Source organism: Prinia subflava, chromosome 1, assembly GCF_021018805.1.
Source record: "Prinia subflava isolate CZ2003 ecotype Zambia chromosome 1, Cam_Psub_1.2, whole genome shotgun sequence".
Taxonomy (NCBI): Eukaryota; Metazoa; Chordata; class Aves; order Passeriformes; family Cisticolidae; genus Prinia; species Prinia subflava.
This window is the reverse complement of record NC_086247.1, coordinates 112,836,883-112,853,527: the sequence shown is the minus strand read 5'-3', so window position 1 is coordinate 112,853,527 and position 16,645 is coordinate 112,836,883. Positions and strand designations below refer to the sequence as shown.

The 16,645-nt window shown below is 39.2% G+C and overlaps 1 protein-coding gene across 1 annotated transcript in view; it reads right to left on the bottom strand.

Annotated features, from left to right (window-relative positions):
* Positions 1-16,645, bottom strand: part of GADL1 (glutamate decarboxylase like 1) — a 92,043-nt gene that overhangs the window by 40,854 nt on the left and 34,544 nt on the right. The window contains exon 12 of the mRNA XM_063408698.1: positions 3,328-3,527. Within this exon, the coding sequence (XP_063264768.1) occupies positions 3,328-3,527 (200 nt within the window). The remainder of the gene's footprint in view (positions 1-3,327; positions 3,528-16,645) is intronic.

Sequence of the window (16,645 nt, the reverse complement as noted above, 5' to 3'; positions counted from 1 at the left end):
AGCAAATTCAACCTGCTTTTCCATTCCAACAAAATTTTAGTCTTCTACATGAAGATATTGCTCTCTAACAGTAATAAACCTGACACAAACAACTGATTGGGCACAAATCTGTTCTTCTCTTGCATTCAATATTTGGCATTTTCCTGTCTGAAGCTGCCTTACTGGTCACTAATAATTCTTTTTGGTGAGGAAGAGAAATACTGTGAAAACAACCTCCCTTGGTCCTACCCACATGCCTGAAACTCGCCCCCAGCAGGGACACCTCCACACACATGCTGCAGAAACAGGCTGGCTGGGGAAGCAATAAACAACACCCTGGATGGCACACATCTTTCCAAGCAGCGCCTGGGGAGTTGTGGCGCTGTTTATCATTAACGAGTGCTGTGCCAGTGACTCATCACCTCCCAGCACACACCCCAGCAAAGCCACGGCTGCAGTGCCCACACCACGCAGCTCAGGAGATGTGCTGTGCACTGGTGAGGTGCTGGAACACCTCTCGCTGGAACAAGTCACGGCTCTGGTCGTTTCTGGCATGACCCTTCAGATCCTCCCGTGTGCATTTGTTTGTTATCTGGATGTTAATGTCCACACTACTGCTTAGGTTGAAAGAGAGGCATGATTATCTGTAGGGTAATTATGTCAAACAAGCTTGCTGCTTCTGTCCTGTTTATTAGAAGATACTTGTCTGTGCCATAAAAGCAATATTCAGCAACATCAGCAGGCTATTCATATGACAGTGGCCTTCAATTTACTTTTTTCCTTTAATAAATTATAAAAACGAAACCTATGCATAACCACTTGCCTTTTTTTTTTAAGGTCTTGAACTATTAGAGCAATTTTGCAATGCTTAATACCTTTCCCTCTTACCTCAAGTGCCTTTATTTTTTATCACCTAGGCAAAAAATCTGACGTAGGCTACCTGATGTCAGTCAGGTTCACAACCCTGTTAATCATGTTCTTAACTACACTGCCAATAACCTAAGAAGGCAGCCATTAGAAAATCCATTGCCCATGATTTATCTTGCCAGGATCATTTGATGGCAGTGGAGCAATTTACTTTGTGCATCTTTCCACAGTTGACAGTGAAGTTTTATTATCATGTCACGGTTGCAGTATGTTAGAAGGGCTTGAGTCTTAGTGAAGACCAAAGTACACAGAGAAATGTCATTTGCTGTGATTAAGCCTTCCAGAAAATGAGAGGTGGAAATCTGCCGTGAAAGTAGACATATGTCTGCTAACAGTGGGTGTCAAAGAGGAAACAGGCAGAAAATTCCAAAGAAGATGGAGCATAAAATACAGAGGGGCTTACATAGTAACTATAGTTGTAGTCTAAAACCAGTTTACTTCTATTTTCTTTTTAGTGTACTTTATAAAACAACATCTCTACATCAAAAATAATTGGGGGGAAGAAAATACACAAAAAATTCTGAAGCAATGAGCTGGATGCAGTACTTTAGGTATTTAAAAAGTAAGCCTTTCTAAATAGATAGCATCACAATGATCCTGGGATATTTAATACCCCGAAAGCATGATTCATCTCCAGAACAAGAAGATATTACTGGAATAGCCAATGGGCAAAATTTGCTGCATCACAAATGCATGCCTGCAATTACCCTAAAACCTTTTCAGCTCTGCTTGGCTACCAGCAAAAAAGAAAAAGCAATTTTGCCTTTAAATGCTATAGTCAATGACTAATTCCAGAATTAATCCAAGTCTGTGTTCAGGAACACTGAAATACTACCCTTGCAACTGAAGTAACATCTAATGTAACAAATGAGGAGAAAGGCTGCATGGCTGAGTAGTTGGTAAGCATGGTACAGCACCCATGTCCATGCAAACTCAAGATGGCAATGCCACCACTGTGAAGGCTCTATTTCATCAGATAATGTCTAAAAATTAAATTTCTTCCTAATGGAAAAACAAACTGAAAACTAGAAGAGACAAGCCAGTCACTCCTTAGAAGTGTTACCATCTGAATTCTAATGTTAAACAGAAACATCGATCCCAGAAATGTCATTAATCACTGCACAGTCAGTCAAATGACCTTGGCCAGTGACCTTGATAAGACTGAATTCTCCTACTGATAGTGGAAAGGATTACTTACTCTGAACAGACAAAGAATGGTACAATGCTTTGCAACAAAAGCAAGGTGCAATTTAACTAGAACCTATTAAAAAACACAGAACCAGCCAAATAACTGAGTGGCTTTAAAGAAATAAAATAGAGGAAAACAGTCACAGCTTTTTTCAGCTTTTCTGGTTTTGGTTCTTTCTTTTCTTTCAAATCCACTCTGGGTTTAGGTCAGGAGCATTTTTATTTTTTCTTTAGACAAGTTCATTAGAGTCAGACTATTCCTTTAATTTTGACTGAAGTAAACACTCAATTCTTCTCTACTTGTTATTTCATATAAAAAGTAAAATGTCAACACCAATTATTTGACTTAAGGCAGTCTGTAGCTTGTTTGGTGTAGTTTTCATTGTGCTTTGTCTTGTATAAATTCTGAACATACATTTTAATTTAAGTGAACTTCTTTTAATGGGCCATTATCTTATTTCAAAATAATTTCTTCTAAGAGAAAACTACCTGTGTATGGAAGTCTCTTCACAGAAACCAAGACATCACCATCACTTTATAAATACCTTCTACCAAGAATTTTGCTGAATTCACTTGTGAAACTCAGTTCTGCAAGACCAAAATCTTGATGAAATTGAAGAGCACAGGTGTGGGGAAGAACACAAGAAAAAGGTGTTTCAGTCCCTAACAGAACATACCGCAAGTCAGAAAACTTGAGAAAAACCACTCAGTATGTCAGAACAATATTGCTCTCATACACCTCTACTAGATCCTAGTATTAACACAAGGTCCTCATATAAGTTCTCCATGATCAATTTTTTGCATTTCCTCTTTCCCAAGTTATGACGTGAACAGGAAAATTTGGTTCTTGCCAGACACAGCTTGGATTCTGGCACACAGATCTTCTTTTACACCAACACCAGAACATACAGCTGAGCTAAAAGAAAGTGGTTTGGTAACTCTGTCCTACGTTTAGTTCAGATAACATAGGTGTTCCACAATACAGACTGATAGCCTAATTCTGACTTCCACATTTACCAACATTTATGCTTAATGCTAAAAGCAATAATTACTATTAAATATTGTACAAATGTAATAACACTAATTATTATTGTTATTAATTCCAACTATTATACACAAACAAAAGGATAGAGGTAAAGTGTAAGGATGGGGTCTGTTCCAGGATTTGGAGTGTCAGCAGTGTCAGTATTTCAGCCAACCAGTCTAGACATACTCAAAACTGTGAGGCAGTACCTTGCCAAAGCCAGTGCCCTGTTTACTCTCTCCTCAAGGCCCGTAGTTCCCAATGCTTTCCACATCAGCCAGAACTTGAACGCGTCCGGGCGCCTGCTGCACTGAATGGACTTGTCACCAGTGTCATAGCTGACATCATAGAACTTGTCCTGCTGGAACAGGTACGCAGCCTCGGCAGAGTAACACTTCTTCAGGAGGCCCTGGGAGGAAACACGATGGAGACTTTGGTTGGTGATAAGCATTTTCAAACCTCTTCATGAGCCAAAGCCTTTCTTTTTCTGTCTGTATCAAATGTTTATTAAACAGATCTGGATAGGCAGGATACCATCCAAAGCTCATGGTGTGGTTTAAGAACACTGGATGAGCCTAAAGTCAGTGAATTTACACTGATAACCAGCAAACATTTTTTTATGATCATTTTCTTCATAATGTCATGGAAGAGCAGCAGGTGAAGAGGAAGTTTGACTCAGATCTCAAGAAATCATGGGAGTGGGTACCACAGAAACAGTGGCTCTAAAACATATGTGGATGTGAAAGACAGACAAGAGGGAGACACCTATGTCCACTGCTCTAGTCTTTAGATCACAGAATATTTTAAGTTCCACAGTGGTCCACAAGGACCACTGAGTCCAATCCATGTGAATGGCCCATACAGGAACTGAATCCAAAGTCTCGGCCTTATAAGCACCATGATCAAGAACAATCCCTGAGGATGTTCCTTCACATTCATAAATGGCTCAGTCCATTCCTGCTTTGGTTAGTTGTAGGTAGGGAAGATTTTGGCCCAAAGAAATAAATGTTTAGCCCTTACTACCAAATAGTTACTTTGGGTTTAGCATAGGTTGAATGTTTGAGCAGAAAAATCACAAGGAGATTAGTACAACCCAATTTTTTTCTCTTTCACATTTCAGAAAAATGTAACATTTGAAAATAAAATTAAGAAAAAATACTTTCACATATGCTAATCATGATTTCTAAATAAAATTATTTTTATTCAGCAATCTCCAGCCTACAGCTTCTGAGAGGCAACCTGGGCAGACATGAACAGCACAAACCAGACAAAAATTAATGAGTGATGTGGCAAGTTCCAGCAAAGAGCAAGGCTGGGAAACGGAAAGCACAGAGGCTGTTACAGGTTTTAAGGTGCAGAGGAAAAGAAGAGACATAGGACTGGTCACTGGCTGAAGAATGAAATATCAAAATTTAGTCTGCAAAACTATGAAGTAGAGAGAAGGGCTAGCAGAAAGTAGGTTACAAGAGCAGAGGGGAGGGTGTCCCTGTGAGGGGCCCAGGAGACAGAAAACATGGATCTGTCAGTGCTAACAAGAGCACAACTCATTTTCCAACTCAATATCACTCTTCAATTTGAACCAACAAAACAAGCATTTCTCATTTCGCCCTTTTCTCTGGATCTGCCGCAAGTCTCATTTTGAAATGGCAGTGTCTGGTATCACTCTTAATCAAAGTGTCATATTCCCACAACAGAGGTACAATTCTTGATCTACATTCCAATACCCTACTTACGACTTTGGGACTGGCAATAAAATGGAGTAAAAAGGTCAAGGGGGAAAAAAAAAAAAATATATATATATATAATTAATGAACTGGCATACACAGAATAACTCTGCCTCTCTCCTAGACTTTTCAATCTCCTCCAAAAAAGCAAAGCAAATAAAAAACCCCACCTACACACCTATTTGCCTATTTGTAGAGCACAAAAGGAGAACACCACCAAGGCTTTCCACAAGTTCTGTAAGAGTTTGACAATCCCATTGTAACATTTGTTTGGCAAAAGTACAGCAGATTTGGTCTGAACTCTTTAGCCACAGGAGCAGCACATCCAGCCTTGTGAAGAGACAGCTTGGGGGAAAAAAGGGCTGGTGTCTGCTCTCCCTTTGCAGAGTGATAATGTAAGGTAGCCACAGCTGGAAAGCCAATGACGGATGCAGTGCTTTGCAGCATATAAGATTCCAACATCTACTTTCCAATTTTCTCAAATAAAGGCAAGAAGATGACATTAGAAATGACACAATAGTCAAACACTGAGGCATCCATGTTTTTGAGGGTTTTTTACAGTTTTTTTCCTCTGGCTAGCAGCTGCACAACAAGAAACAGGAGTCATTCTGTCAAGCCATTGTGCTCTATTCACTTAGACCTTCATACCTTTACTTTCAGGAAAACAACAAGTTTACTAGACATGGTGTTTAATAAAGAGAAAAAAGTGAAAAAGGCAGCAACATCCACAAATCTAAGCTAATCGCTTTGTCTCTTACTGACTTAAAATGTTGAATGATATATCTGCAGTGAGTGTACAGCAGCGTTGGTCAATGTGGCACTATCTTCTGCCTCATCAGAATGCAATGCAGCTGCACAATAGAGGACGCCACAGAACAGTAGTTCCCATCATGCCTGTTATCCCATAAATAGCAACCATTGTTTGTCACAAGAAACCTAAACACTGTTGGCAGTATTACAAAGGACTGAGAAGTTCACTTAATATCACAGAACAGTTGCAGAGTTACATAGTTTTTTTAAAATGCTCTAGAGTGAAAATGCAACAAATATTTTGATGGCCCAGAGTCAGCTTGTATTGTTGGTAATTCAGGTCATTTAAAAAAAAAAAAAAAAAAAAAAAAAAAAAAAAAAAAAAAAAAAAAAAAGGAAGGTACTGTCTTAGTCTCCTGGTGCATCTGGAGCTGACAATACATGTTGGGTTGATGATGCTTTTCCACCTGCTTATCTTACTAAGAATGTAACATACTCAAGAAATCCTGCTGAAGATACTGATATGATCAATCTCCAGAGGCAAGTACAGTGACATCCTCCTGCATGTCACTAGAGCAGAGAGGAAAAGAAAAAAAATCATCCTTTGTGAGAAAGAGAGAAATATTCCAGAAGAAAGGTGGAGGAGAAAGAGAAGGGAAAAGAAAGGGAATGGAAAACAAAAAAGTCATCTCAATTTTCCTAGTCAAACAATGAAAAAGTAGAAGAAAAAAGAAAGAAATATGCTTTAAATTGCTTTCTAACTCAGTCTTCTCAGTCCCAAGAAGATCCTAACAGTTTTCCACACAGTAAGTGAGCTGCTGCATCTGCTCAGAAGAATTGCAAAAGTTTCATTAGAACTGCCCCACTGGACAGCTTTGAGTTTCTGTCTTCAGCTTCTTTTGTCTTTCTACCCTTTTAATGCAAGTTCTCAGCCTTATAGTCAGTCTGGTAAAGTTTAGGAAATGGAAATACTATTTTCATAGAGGCCTCAGTCCACCATGAAGTTTCAAAGAGCTTTTGATTTTGGTGAAGTCTATGTATAGTTTTCGTGTGTTCTAATTAATGGCAAAATTATGAAAAAATACTGATACTGAAAGCAAGAGCTCCAGTTTCATAATTCAACATACTTTTCACATTGAACAGGTTTACCTACAGCAAGTCTTCTGATCTCTTTCCATTTCAATTTCATTAATAAAATATCTTTTTCCCCAAGACAAGCCTCTTCCTGATCTGCCTTTTCTGAGGCAATAAGGACAATCTTTTGAACAGCATACTTGAAAATTGTCAAAAGCGGTGCAGTGTGAAAGGACACTATAGCAATTCATTTCAAGAGGTGAGAAGGAGCTCTCAGCTGTATTAAACCCAAGCAAAAGCAATGAGAATAGAGCATTTCCTGTAGCTGTCCTGGAGAGGAATCTGGGTGGTAGATATCTCTATGATATTGCTGATGATGAGGAAGAGATTACATGTGGATGGCTACCATCATCACCTTAATCAATTATATTCTGTACTAAAATGAGATTTCACTTTCTACATTGAGACTTTATTCTTAATTAATTAGTAAAAATTCTGCTTATTACCTAGAACTGATACTTAATTACCTAAACTAGTGCTTCGCTTTCACAAGTCACAGAACTTTGGCACTGGTGATAGACAGTAGTTCTCTGTTATATGTAGATAATATTCAGAAGACAGCAGGACAAGCTGGAGTAGCTCTGTGGTTTGAAGGGAGTATGTACAACCCAACACCAATTTCTAGCATTTTAAAAGCATACAAGACCAAAACTGACTACCAATGTTTTGAGATTGTTGGTCCATCTAGCCTTGTGTTTAAACAGCCACTGCAATTCATGACTCAGAAATACCAGCATTTTCTGAGTAAGACTATCTTGTTGGAGAAGTGATGAAAGTTACTCAGGGCATGGCAGTGAAAAAGGAATAGCTGAGCACTTCTTGAATGCTTTAAGCACTGAAGAACTACAGTCATTGATCTGAGCTTTTACAAAGGATTAACCAATCTTTCTTTCCCTTTGGTGAAATTGCTTCTCTCTTCTAATCAAGTCAAATACGTATGTCTCTTTTCTAGCTCTACCTTCCTTGGAAATATTCCAATTTTGTTTCACTAAGCCTGGAAGAGACTCTTTCATCAACATTTCACTGCAGTTAATCTTTTTTTAAATTTTTTTTAATCTGTACAGGAAAATATTTAATTACATTTCATTCTAGCAAGCCAGTTGCAGTGCCTTAAATATATTAACACTGCTAAACCCCATTGAACCAATCTGACAAAAGAAAAACCCAAACAAAACAAAACAAAACAAAACAAAAAAAAAAAAAAGCCACTATTACTTTTGTTAATGGGAAATTACAGTGTTACCAGTACAACTGAAATATGATGACATCCTCTAAAGATTATCTTTCATACGGAAAGTATGAAAAGGAAAAACTGAAGGGGATTAATTTTCTCACTTATAATCAACTAAGCTTAATTCTGAAGTATTCCACAGTTTCCAAATGGACCTCAAAGCAAATGGGAAGATGGACTAACAAAACTTCCTTATTCAGTCTTTTAATGGGAGATAGGCTAATACATAAATGGGACTTAACATTCATGCTTATCATTTTGCTGCTTTGATTTCTTGCAGAATTCAGAACTTGCAGAATTCAGAACTTGCAGAATTCAGAATCTATCTGAGGTTCCTTGAACACTCACTAGCAGAGCAATGTGTGCCACACTTCCAGCTCATATCTCAGCATCCAGCTCCCACTGATGCACCCAAACCTCAGTGTGAAGGAATTATGTTCACATATAAACATGTGCTTCATCTTTGCCATAGGTATTTGTGAGCTTTAGGAGAAGTGGAACACCCTCCCAAGTGAGAAACTGATACACGTACTTTTCCCTTCTCTTACTGGTGCAAAAATAGAATTTTTAATGGGAAGCTGGATTCAGCTGCCTGTTATGGTATGGAAAGGATCAAAGTGAAGCAACACTTTTCTGTCAAAGTATCTTAAATATGCATTTGATCTTTTTTTCTTAAGGATTTATATTCCAGCTAGTTAATAAGAAAGTACCCAAATCTGTATGTGTGTCTGTTTGCACATAAAGACTTCACTGGCACATACACAGAACGAGTAAGAGCTGATTTTCCAGGAATTAGACACAGAATAAAACATTCATTCTTCCTAATGCAGACAAATCTTCTGCATTCCAGAACGTCTCATTGTACAACACGATCTGATGCTGTGATCCATAATACTTCTGTTTTCACCCCTCAAAGACCTAAGGTTCAGCTTTACAAGTACTTCTAACACAATATTGCCTAGCTGTGGTTTAAAAGTGGAATAGGATTGCTTTACCAGACCTTACACTGCCCAGAAAGGAACCACAAAGAGGCTGCCAGAGCCCTGAAGTTGGAACAGTGCTCATAAAGTGACTCAAAAGGCTAGAGCAGCTAGAAAATTTAAGTCCTCTACATCTCTTTCCTTTTTCTTCCTGAGAAATTTCCACTATTCAGTCCAAGTAGCCTAATCGTTACCTGGGGTGATATCTATGTACTGGGCCTAATTAGTTAAAAATACAGCACTGAAATCTTCCCAAGCCTGCAATTAAGACACCATAATAATTTTAGTCAATAGCTTTATTCTGTTTGTTTTTCAGCTCAGAATAAAGATAAAGTGACGAATGGTAACCCTGAAACCTAATCCTCTTCAATCGCACAGGCTGTAACCTAAGGAAATGAGGTGGCACACTTCTCCTTGCTGTCCTGGCATATCTCACCCCTGACCTAGAGCAATCAGCTCCAAGAGAGTGCTGATTAGCAACTATGCTCTTTGGTCCTCATCAGTTCTTACTAACAGAAGTTAGTAACAAATTACATGGCTAGATAACAGCAGCTGAATAGAAAATATCAGTTGTTTTGACAGAGATTTATAAAAGCAATTTACAAACCATGGCCACAAAATAGTGATGCAAACCTTAGGGGCTCTATATCTTTGTGATGTTCAGTCATTTATGTGAAATACAAAGTTATGTTTCGTGTCAGGGAAATGAAGAAAATCTGTGTAATTGTAGTTGTAGAACACAGCCATGGGACAGTTATAAAAGATGAGTTCTAATAAACAGCTGAGGAAAGCATGGAAGGAAGTTTTTGAATAAATCTTTTGCTTGCAATTATCTATTATAAGTCTCAAGCTATTCTGCAATTAGTGTCCTTTAATTATAACTTTAAAAGCTTGCTTTGTATTAAAGAATTTTAAACTGTAGTTTTAGAGTGCAAAAAGGTTTTTTTTTAGACAAAAGAAGGAAAAAGGAGGGGGCTCAAGCCTCACACAAGGTGGGAAAACATCCTGGACATAAAGATATGACTTCAGCTCACTGATTTATGGCTCCTGGAGAGGAAAACTGGACATCAGCTTTGGAAGATGGATGGACTTGAAAACAGAGATGGGACCCCCACACCTGGAAGCCAGATCCCACCACCTGGAAAAACATATCCTGGAAGTACATCCTGGAGTATTGAAATATCAGAATAGATCACAATGGTCCATAGAATTATACAGGACAATCTATAGATTTATGGCTGTTAGGTATTGAATTGTGACGTTAAAACTAGAAATGGAAACTGCTGAGAAAGCTTATGAATATGTATAAAATACCATCAAAACCAGCAATGGGTGTGCAGTTGGAAGGGAAAACCCCTACCACTGTACCCAGCGCTGCCTCTTTGCTCACACTTTACCATGTTAATTAATTAATTATTAAATTGCTGCTTGATATATTGGCCGTGTCAAGCGTCTCATTTTTAACAATTTGGTGGAGAATGCGGGCATCTCCAATCCATTGAGGGAGGCCCCTGATCTCGGGGAGGCGCCCCACCTTGCAGGCTTTTGCCTCAGGTGGCCCTGAGTGACTGGGGAATCTTTCAGGGAGAAGGAGATCCTCGAGGTAAATTGTGAGCAAAGGATTTTGAGCTCCCGGATAAAGCTGCAGTGAAATTCACCTGTAATAACTCGTGCACAGAGACCCAGGCGAGAAAAGGAGGCTGTAAGTATCGCTTGGTTAGGTGGGCTAAGAACGGGTACACACGTGTGAGAGTGTGAGTGGTGTGTGTGTGAGACGTGGTCTGACCACGAAGTGATTGTGGAGTTCTTCTAACCTCGGTTCCGTGTCTCCGCGAGGGGAGCGGCAGGTGAAGGAACAAAGCGAGTGTTGGTAAAGGGAATTCTTTCATATAAAAAGGTCGGGGGCGGGATGCGGCAATAGTTGGGGGGGATTTCTTTACAGTAAATCGGAGGCGGGAAGCGGTATTAGTTGAAGGGACTTTTTATTAAAGAAATCCTAGACAAGTGAGAAAATAGGAAGGCCTTTCATTACTGAAGTCAGAAAGAGTGTGGTCGAGGCAAGTGAGGGAATACCCGTTTCTTAGGATGGGTCAATGCCAAGGCAAGGACCCAGGGGTTGGTATAAACCAACAGGCAAATAGAAGTACTAAAGGTACTGGGAAAGGAGGGAGCTTTTTACCACAGGACAGTCCCCTGGGGTTAATGTTAAAATTTTAGGATGAATGTAAATCCAGGAAAGGAAAAAGTAAAGAGAAAATGATAAAATACTGTATGATGGAATGGACTAAAGAAATGACACGACCTGACAATTTGTACTGGCCAATGTACAGGTCATCTGAGGAGTGGATCTGTCAGGCCCTGAATGCCTGTGTAAATAAAAAGGATCCAATTAACCAAGAGAGCGATTATGCTGCTTTATAGCAGAAGTCCTGGCCTTCTCCCCTGTATGCTTTAAAAACCAAAAAAGGAGAAGAATCCATGAGGCCACTTACACAACCTCCCCCCTTATCTACCACAACCAGCTGCCCCACCAGAGGTGCCTAATCCAGCACCCCCAGCACCTCCAGCCCCTATGGCACCGCTTGCACCTCAAGCCCCTGTGGCTCTGCCTCGTCCTCCAGATTCACCACCTGCACATAGAAGCAGGGAGACAGTTCGGGCAGAAAGGCGCAAGGACAGTGATGATGAGAGCAAAAGGGGCCAGTTAGATCCATTAAGGAAGGTACTGATAGCAAGATACCAAGGGGGGAAGGGGAGGACAGCTATTAGATATGTATCAGTACCACTGAACACTGGGGATGTGAGAGCCCTTAAAAAGGAAATGGGGATGTCTGATAAACTAGATCAGTTCCTGGGGCACAAGAAGCCACAATTAAGCTATTAAACTTCTTAGAGAAAAAGGGTTTGAAAGCTTCAATGTTCAAGTTGCAATTTGTAGAAGCAGAAATGAAGTATTTGGGTCATTAGTTAAGTAAAAGAACAAAGAAACTGGACCCTGAATGAGTATCGGGCATACTTGCCTTACCTTCTCCCAGAACAAAGGGAGAGATAAGACAGCTGGTAAGGCTATTAAAGTGTTGTAGGCAGTAGATAAAAAAAGTATAGTCAAAAAGCAAAATTTTTATATCAGAAGTTAACTGGAGAACAGATTCATGATTTTGTAGAGTTAATTGAATTACAAACTAAAGTAAGACCAGATTTAACTGAAAAAAAAAATAAAATTATCTGAAGGGGAAAAATATTTCATCAATAGCTCCTGCAAAGTATTAGAAAGGAAGCAGAGGTCAGGATATGCAATTGTAAAGGGAGGAAACATGTTGATAGTAGAAAAGAAAAGGTTAAGTTCCAGCTGGCCCGCACAAGCCCGGGAGTTATATGCGTTATACCAGGCTTTAGAACTGTTAAAAGACAAAGTGGAGACTATTTATACAAAGTATATTTTTAGAATTGTACATACTTTTAGGAAGATTTGGAAAGAGAGAAGTTTTGATCAATACCCAAAGAAAATGGTTGATCTATCAAGAATTAATACTTAAAGTGCTTGTATCATTAAAAAGACCAGAAAAAAAATAGCTGTTACACATGTAAAAGGTCACCAAAGAAACACAAGCTATTTAGCAAGAGGAAATGTCATAGCTGACCAAGCTGCAAAAAGAGGCAGCTTTTGAATTGAAAGAAACAATTCAGTTGAATATTATAACAAAAGTTCAAAGAGAAGTCCAAAAAATTTTATAGCTCCCAAGAAGCTATAAAGAAATTAGATACTAAGAAAGAACAAAGAAAAGGAGTACTCTTAGATAGGTGGGAAATTTTGTCCAAAGCCTATGCACAAAAGATTTTGAGCCAATTACATCAGCATACTCATTGAAGAACCAGAGCCTTGTGTGATCATTTTTTAAAAAATATGATGGGTGTATTGGGATTTTTTTGAAATAGCAAAGCAAGTAACACAGAGGCGTGTTACTTGTCAGAGAGTCAACAAAAAGGTAATGAGGCAAACTTCAACGAGGGGGGGCAGTAAGAAAATAGCCTATAGACCTTTTGAAAGAGTTCAGGTGGATTATGCTGAGCTTCCAAAAGTCAGTAAGTGGAAGTATCTATTAGTAGTAGTAGATCAACTAATTCGCTGGGTAGAAGCTTACCCAGCTGTAAGGGCCACGGCCAAATTTGTAATTAAAATACTACTAGAACAAATTATTCCCCGATTTGGGGTTATTCGAGCCATTGATGCTGATCAAGGCTCCCATTTTACCTCTAGTGTCATCAAAGGGGTAACACAAGCCATGGGTATTTCCTGAGAATACCATACCCCCTTGGCACCCTCAGAGCTCTGGGAGGGTGGAAAGGATGAACCAAATGATAAAGCAGCAATTAACCAAATTAATGATTGAAACCAAGATGTCCTGGGTAAAATGTTTACTTTTAGCATTGCTTAATATAAGAACACTTCCTAATGCAGATACTGGGCTATCAGCATACGAAATGCTTTATGGAATGCCATATTCCCAGGAGATACCCCAAACATCAGTAATAGTTAAAGATATGACTATTCAGAAAATATATCCAAACAATTAGACAACATGTATTAGAGTTGAGAGAAAAAGGAATATTGGCTCAATCTACCCCTCTAGGATTTGGCATACGTAAAATAAAACCAAGTGATTGAGTGCTGGTTAAAAGCTGCAAATTGCAAAGAGGAGACCTTATCTTCTAAATGGGAAGGCCCATATTTAACCCCTTAACCACTGATACAGCCATCCAGACTGCAGAGAAAGGCTGGACCCACACATCACGATTAAAGGACCAGTGGGACCACCAACAGAGGCACCGGCCGAGCTTCAGTGGAACATCTCCTCTGCTCCTAAGAGAACTGAAAATAAGACTTAAAAAGGATTGATGCATGTTTCAGAAACTCTTGTACCTGAGGTTTCAGAATCAAAACCTTCCAAGAGAAGTGAAATGTCCTAACCAAAATTGTGAATGTTTTCCTTGGGGTTGTTTCAGGTGCATTGAAAAATTGTGGTATACAAACTTGGTGGGGGCAAGGATCCCTAATACCCTTTGCTGGAGTTGTAGGGATGAGATAGAGAAAGAGACAGATAGAACACTAAGGGCTGCAGTAGAGAAAGGATACATCAAAGTAGGTGATAAAGATTGGTGGGAGACCTGGTTGCACGGGACACAGGCTGAGATCGATCTGCAGGAAGAAGCAAAGGTAAAATTGGAAAGAATTGAGTGTGATTACAACAATTGGATACCAGATGGATACCAAATTGAAATAAGGGAGTGGCACAGAGCTAAGCTTCAGTGGGCCTGGCAACAATTCACAGGTAAGAATAAATAGAGGGCAAGACCAGATTGACCTCTGCCTTTGCCACCAAGAAGATGAAATTCCCAACTGTTGGCAGCAACCCAATAGGTTGGAGGGGTGGAAAGGCATGTCATACTGGACCTCTCGTTATATACCTGATCATGTGTGTAAGCATTGCCACGGCAATTGACAATTGTCACCCATGTCACCAGTCAGTGAAATGGAGAGGAGTCACAACAGTATCCTTTGTTGGTCACACCCATATAAACAAAGGTTGTTATGATGAAAGTCAGTTAAAGGTTTGTGAAGAGCAAGGAAGAGAATTTTGGATAGCAAAGAATTTAGGAGCAAGAGGAGGAGCTGGCCGTAATTACCAGACATGTCCAAGAGGAGAAGAATATATATGCTTTACCAAAGCAGGTATGTGGGGATACACTGATGGGGGAAGAGTTCAATATGGGGAGAATTTAGTGCAGAAAGCAGTAGAAGGGTTGAAAACCCACTCTGAATCTAAAGTTGCTTCCCCAAATTTGTATGAGAAATTAAAGAAACAGCTGCCAGAGTCAGACCTTTCCACTTTTGGAGAATTTGTTTATGGATTTAATGCAATGAATTGTAATAGAATAAAATATTTCCAAGTGCTGGATTTGTGGTGGGACCCAAATGACAGGGCAATAGCCTTAGAGAGGAGAAGGGTTAGAAGTAGCACAAATTTTAAAGTAGAAGCGAACAGGAATTACAAAACCTGAAGAGCGGACAGAAGGATGGGTATTGACAAATGTAGTGATAGGCCAAGAATGCATAGCCAAGAAAGGGAAAGCTTTTGGGACAAAGGTAGGGGAAACCCCTTGCAGGAAAATGTATACCACAAATTTCTCTAAAATCGGTGGTAGCCACAAAACCCTGAAGGATATTTAAGTAACAAACAAATGCCTGTTCAACAATAGAATTCTATCCTTCAGCTCCATGGTGAGACCAGTTGTTTGGAGGGGGGGCTTGGTGGAAGAAAATAGTATTTATAATATTGTGTTCATTGACTGGACTGTTGTTTTTACCTTGCTTAATTCCATGCTTTGTTCAGCTTATCCACTCTGTAATACAAGGTATGCAGGTCGCTGTGATGCCTGTAGACCCTGAAATAGCTACAGGGGAATTTAGCCATTTTGAGAAAACATCTAAAATATCCAAAATAATGAAATTGAAGAAAAAGGACAAAGAAGGAAAAGTTTCTGAAGTTTTGGCCAGATTCGAAACCCAGACACGAATAAGTAAGATAAATAAAAATTTATACAAGCAGAGTGGGGACTGTGAAATACAAAGTTATGTTTCGTGTCAGGGAAATGAAGAAAATCTGTGTAATTGTAGTTGTAGAACACAGCCATGGGACAGTTATAAAAGATGAGTTCTAATAAACAGCTGAGGAAAGCATGGAAGGAAGTTTTTGAATAAATCTTTTGCTTGCAATTATCTATTATAAGTCTCAAGCTATTCTGCAATTAGTGTCCTTTAATTATAACTTTAAAAGCTTGCTTTGTATTAAAGAATTTTAAACTGTAGTTTTAGAGTGCAAAAAGGTTTTTTTTTAGACAAAAGAAGGAAAAAGGAGGGGGCTCAAGCCTCACACAAGGTGGGAAAACATCCTGGACATAAAGATATGACTTCAGCTCACTGATTTATGGCTCCTGGAGAGGAAAACTGGACATCAGCTTTGGAAGATGGATGGACTTGAAAACAGAGATGGGACCCCCACACCTGGAAGCCAGATCCCACCACCTGGAAAAACATATCCTGGAAGTACATCCTGGAGTATTGAAATATCAGAATAGATCACAATGGTCCATAGAATTATACAGGACAATCTATAGATTTATGGCTGTTAGGTATTGAATTGTGACGTTAAAACTAGAAATGGAAACTGCTGAGAAAGCTTATGAATATGTATAAAATACCATCAAAACCAGCAATGGGTGTGCAGTTGGAAGGGAAAACCCCTACCACTGTACCCAGCGCTGCCTCTTTGCTCACACTTTACCATGTTAATTAATTAATTATTAAATTGCTGCTTGATATATTGGCCGTGTCAAGCGTCTCATTTTTAACATTTATAACCTGTGGAGTCTAAGGTAAAACTCATCCATAATGGCGGGCAGTTGGCATAAGTTTTAGCAGGTTTGATTTTTAAATGAAGCTGGAAGCAATAAACTTCTTACTGTTTGGTTTATTTTTTCTTTTAAGATGGAAGAATGCCACAAAGACAAAAGAAGGGATTTTTGCTACATTGCAGAGTCATCTTGAGACCAGACCTCTGTTGTTTTCTTGCTAGACCTTTAAATAGTCACGGCTTTTGGGAAGTCTTAATCACCCTGCTGATGAGGAAGAACTGGTAGAGCGTGGAGA